The sequence below is a fragment of the Choristoneura fumiferana genome, chromosome 28 (assembly GCF_025370935.1).
Source record: "Choristoneura fumiferana chromosome 28, NRCan_CFum_1, whole genome shotgun sequence".
NCBI lineage: Eukaryota > Metazoa > Arthropoda > Insecta > Lepidoptera > Tortricidae > Choristoneura > Choristoneura fumiferana.
The window spans coordinates 908,989-914,386 of record NC_133499.1 but is presented as its reverse complement, the minus strand read 5'-3'; the positions used below and the strand labels follow the sequence as shown (position 1 = coordinate 914,386).

The window sequence follows — 5,398 nt, the reverse complement described above, 5'->3', positions numbered from 1 at the left end:
ACTAGTATTTGCTATGCCATTATGCCATATAAAATCGGCGATACTAATGTTCTGCTATTTAATATTCTGCAGAAGCATATTCGACGATAAGAGTGTTCTGCTATTTAATATTCTAAGAAATGACTATTATTCGAACTGATAATTATTGCAAAGTATCATTCGGCTAAAAAAAACATGAGATACCTGTTATGCGAAGTGTATTTCGCAGAATCGATATTATGCAAGATAAAGGGAACCCTAAAATCATTACGGGTTGTGAAAACGATATCGAGAAGTGATTCGTTTCCGAAATACTCGCAAAGTTTTCTTAAAGTCGACAGTCCCCTTCTTCTAAAGTCTAAACCGTTGCTTGGAATGAAAAAATCATGACGGAAGTTAATAGGTATAGCAAATTAACAAGGAAAACTATTTCGAATTTAGCTTGAGAATTATTAGTTGTTTAAGAGTGAATAGTAGCGTGTTATAAACTTATAAAATACTTGGAAAATTCTTATAAAACACTTATAATATTAGGTCCTTGATGGAATGAGTGTGGTGATGGTGATAGATCGGTTTATGTGATGTGTGTGTTCTTGCAGCGTGTAGCATTTGTTGCATAGATCTAGCTATCGTAAGTAGGGCATGGATACCGGTATTCGGTATTACCGAAAAACCGGATACCGGTCATTTTTTCCCCTCTTTTAATACCGGTATTAAATATCTACAAAACCGGTTTTTCGGTATTTTGACTTGTGCTTAAAATAGTAATAGTCGACTTTAATTTCAAACAAGAAAGCACTTTTAATAACTTGTCTTCAGACTTATGGCTTTTGAAGTTACTTACCTCTTAATCTACTTTCAAATTTCAAATTACGCGCACAAGTTTGCTTTGCTTATTTGTAGTGTAAGCTTTCTCGAAGTTGGACCTACCTAACTGGACCGTTTGTCCCAGGTATACATAGTCGTCAACAACTTCGAGCGCACAACATGGACATTAGTTAGACATGACTTTCGTCTTGCCGATGTTCATTTTTAGGCCAACTCGGTCGGAAACTGCTGAGGTCGGCGAGCATAGCACTGAAGTCTTCCATGGTCTCAGCCATGACTACAATATCGTCGGCGAATCGAAGGCGAGTGAAGTACCCGCCATTAATGTTGATGCCTCGTCCTTTCCAGTCCAGAACCTTAAAAGCATCGTCCAATGAAACGGTGAACAGTTTCGGAGCGATCACATCTCCTTGTCTGACTCCCGCTGCAGAGGAATAGGCTTCTTGCTCTGGTCATGTAATCGGACGGACATAGTGGCGTTTTTGTACAGACACTAGACACTTCAACGTCTTCAACACTTCGATATACCGGTAGTCAACTGCACCGCTGGAGAGCCTGCATCACAGCCCAAGTCTCGATCGAATCGAAGGCTTCCTCGTAGTCCACAAATGAAAGGCAAAGGGGGAAGTTATACCCTTCGGTCTTCTGTATAACCTGCCGCAACGTACATGTGGTCTACGGTACTATAGGTTTTCGGAAGCCGGCTTGTTCGGGAGGCTGGAAATCGTCAAACCTGCTTGCGAGACGATTTGTGATGACCCTGAAAAACAGCTTGTAAACATGGCTCAGAAGTGAGATGGGTCTATAATTCTTCAGCAAGGTGTTATCACCTTTTTTGAAGCTGAGCACCACCACTGTCTTCTGTTCCATGCTTTCGGTGTTCCCCCTTGGTGGAGGACGGAACTAAACGGCGTCTTAAAGTCCTTAAGGACTGGTTTACCACCCGCCTTCAAGAGTTCGGCTGTAATTTCATCGCCACCCGGGGTTTGTTATTCTTAAGCTATTTGAGGGCCATACTAATCTCGTACAGGCTGACGTCTGGGATGTCTTCGTGATAGTGTAGGGTTAATCTAGCCCTCGGGTGTTTAGCTAGATTTTCGACGGGTGTTCGGGTTGTCGTGTCTCGTGTCGCTATCCATAAAACCTCTCGTTTTCCCCAACAGCTCAGGTTTGGGTGAAATGATTCTGCCGTCGTCGGTCTTCAACTTCATTAACCGGCTTTGACTTACAGACAGATCTCTGGTAAACACCTTAGAGCCTCTGATACGCTCAATAGCCTCTTCAGTGCTATTTATTAGTATTAAATCGGGCGCTTCAGAGATTTTGAGACCTGCCTATTGAACTGCTGATAGCGACAATTAAGAGTCACCAGAAGACTGTAGCAGCATCTCACGCCTCACCTGCATGAGCCTAAGGCCAGAGCGCGAGAGCTTATTGGTTCTAGTACGGCGGGTTTTGAAGAAGTTAGATCCGATCGTATGGACAGCTTCCACAAAACCGTCGTTGTAATCGTCCACGTCGCTACTAGGCATTCGAAATGGTTTTGAAGTTTGAGCTGAAAGCTCTCGGGGTTTTGGAGCTGAGCTGGTTCCGGGCGGAGCGTAGATTTCATCAGTAGAGACCTTTCAAGCTTGAACTGGATATTTAATGAGCCTCGTACAAGCGAAAGAAATTATGCGAAAATTTGGTTGGGAACTAATAATCGGTGAAACAATTTTCACCGAAGAATTAGAGAATCCAATTCCATATTATATAAGTATTAGTTAACAATTAACAACTTAAGTTTTTTATTTTAATACTTGCTCATTAAAAGGGAAGTTTATTAAATCTTGCTTTTCAAGTATATTGCTTATATTTCAACGAAACAACAGACTTATACAGAAAGAAAGAAAAATAAAGGGAAAATATGGAAATACCGAAAAATTACCGAAATACCGGGATACCGGTTTTCAAAATTTGAATACCGGAATAATACCGGTATTGCCATCAAGCCAATACCGCATAGCCCTAATCGTAAGGTCGCGGATGAGCAAAGTAATTTTATAGTTCACCTCAAACCTCAATATTTTCTTGTTTTGCATTCCAGTTCAAGATGAGGATAAGGACATTCTGCAAGTTCGTCGAAGTGAGCGAGTTAGAGTCTATGGTTCTCCACGACTCCACCGTCGTCATAGATGGGAAGAACTACTTCTACAATTCCTACCAGGAGAGCCAACTACCCTTCAAACTTGGCTGCGAGAGCCATCGCTACGCCAACTACCTGCGAGAACACCTCGCCATGTTCAAGAAAGCCAACATCAAATGCTATTTCATCTTTAAAGGTGGACTTCCGAACATGGCAAAGAAGTTGCCATGCAATATAGGCGACCACGTGACTCCGGCTTTTATGAAGAATATTTACATGGAAGTACTCAAGGAAATGGACTTTGAGTATGTTACATGCGAGTACGACAGCAAGAGAGACATCATCGAGCTCGCTCAGACACTTGACTGTCCTGTCATCAGCTACGACGTTGAATTCTGCTTCACTGGACTCCGGTATATCCCGCGGAATGAACTCAAATTCAATGAAAGAGACAACACCATCACCTGCCGCTATTTCTCGTTGGACAAATTCATGAGGAAGTACACTTTGACGGCAGAGAAAATAGCCCTTTTCATTGTCTTGGCTGATGAACACATCTTCCCAGAAAACTTTTTTCAGGAGTTCTTCAAACGCATACGTGCACCTCTGGGTTACTTCAAAAGGAACTTAAGTTTACTGAATTGGCTTTCGAAGAACAACAGAAATACAACATTAAAGATGGTTGCGCAGTTTGTAAATGCGGAGGATGAGAAAAAGTTTGTTGAAGAGGTCGACAAAGCTCAGTTGCTGATCAGAAGACGCGAGAAGGGTGGCCTCGGCGCTGCCTGTCTGCTGAACCCCGCAGCCGTCACCGTGGCACCAGGCGACCCGAATGGTTCGCCAAAGGCGTCGCTTCAAACAACATCCCGATAAACTACGTCAATCTGTACCGTTACAAACACTTCTTCGGTTCCTTGGACGTAGAACTAGTAGACCCAATGGCGTCGTCACTAGATATCGTGAAATACGCATACGATCTGATCACTGATTTCCGAAATGACGGGTTCACATTGGTTTACGACATGAACTCCAAGAGGGAAAGTATGGTAGTGTCTGAGCTGTATTCCATCCGGAAGCCGGAGTACGAAGCGAACGTGTGCGTGTTTGAGAATGGTTGGGATTCGGTGCGCGAGCTCGCCTTGTTTGAGCACTTCTTGAAGGAGACACTGCAGCTTGCGAGCCTAGAACCCTTGACAAAGCTACCAGAAGGCGCGAGACTCCTAACAGTAGCCCTGGTCTACTTCTCCCGCAAGAAAAGCGTCGACACGAGCACCGAGGCAACCTGCGTGCTCCTCTCCTACATCACACTAAGCCTCGTGCTCCAGAAATGCGGCAAAAACCTTCCCAAGTTTCCATTCCAATCCAAACCCATTCTGGACTCAACAACGGATGAGAGCACAGTCACTGATGAAGACTGCAACATCGCAGCGGCTGTCTTGGCTGAATATCTAGCAGTTCCCGAAACTGTTGACGATGACCAAGTATTGTGTCAGTTAAAGGAGTTCCAGATATGTCTGCGTCGGCTGGATGACTTGAACTTGTTGTGTGGTGCTCCTCTTCCGCCGACGGTCTACAGCCGCGTCTATTCTGCTGCTCTGGTAGCGCGGCTCCGGGTCGCCGCGGGCTCTGGGGATCCGCAGCCGTTTTTCGACAAACTCCTGGCTCCGGCTCCGACCGTCTACGCCTTTCTAAACGGTCTCACCGAAGCTTACCAGGCGATGTAAAGCGTAAGCTGCTTTGAATATCACAGGTGTTTTTTAAGTTACTCGACGTTATATTTTAGAAACAATCAAATTAGCCCACACCACCCACTGTTGCGTCAAGGCCTCTCCTTCATTTACACGCCACTTTCATAATTTAGAATAGAATATTAATTTGCGTCGAACTGACTGATTCATGAAGCAGGGTGGAATGGAACCTTTTAATAATAAAACTATGATTTCCGTGACAAAAGTATGGGATGTCGAAATGACATTAGTACCTACCTAATAAAATTCCAGCCTGACACATGATTCAATTTGTTCCACTGTACGAGTACGTCGATGTTCTTATGTAGGTGGTATGCGATAATAATGTAACTTGTTCTGCTACTTGTACTAAATAATATAGTTAGTGCCACCCGAGGTCACGCATACTAGAACATGGTATGTTATAACTACAGGATTTTGACATCGACTTCATTCATTCATTCTTCTTTTATGTAATCAGTTCTTTTTGTAACTGTGTGTGTAATATTCACTTCAACTCTCGTGACACTACCTATACTAGCATGCAAATATATCGGATATTGAAACATATCTGGAGAGAAGAATTTCTTTACATTGTATGACATTTTTAAATAAGTAACTTAAATGGTTCATTTTAAATCTATTCAGAAGCAGCTCTTTCAAACTTCTATACTTCGACATTCTACTACTTGGTTATTTTACGACCTTGACATTCTACTACCTGGTTATTTGACGACCT

The 5,398-nt window shown here is 43.1% G+C and overlaps 1 protein-coding gene across 1 annotated transcript; it reads left to right on the top strand.

Annotated features, from left to right (window-relative positions):
- Nucleotides 1-2,899: 2,899 nt before the first annotated feature.
- LOC141443727 (uncharacterized) lies at nucleotides 2,900-4,667 on the top strand. The gene is made up of 2 exons (XM_074109076.1): nucleotides 2,900-3,723; nucleotides 3,756-4,667. The coding sequence occupies exons 1-2, from the start codon at nucleotides 2,900-2,902 to the stop codon at nucleotides 4,654-4,656; spliced, it is 1,725 nt and encodes a 574-aa protein (XP_073965177.1). The 3' UTR covers nucleotides 4,657-4,667.
- The last annotated feature ends 731 nt before the right edge of the window (nucleotides 4,668-5,398 follow it).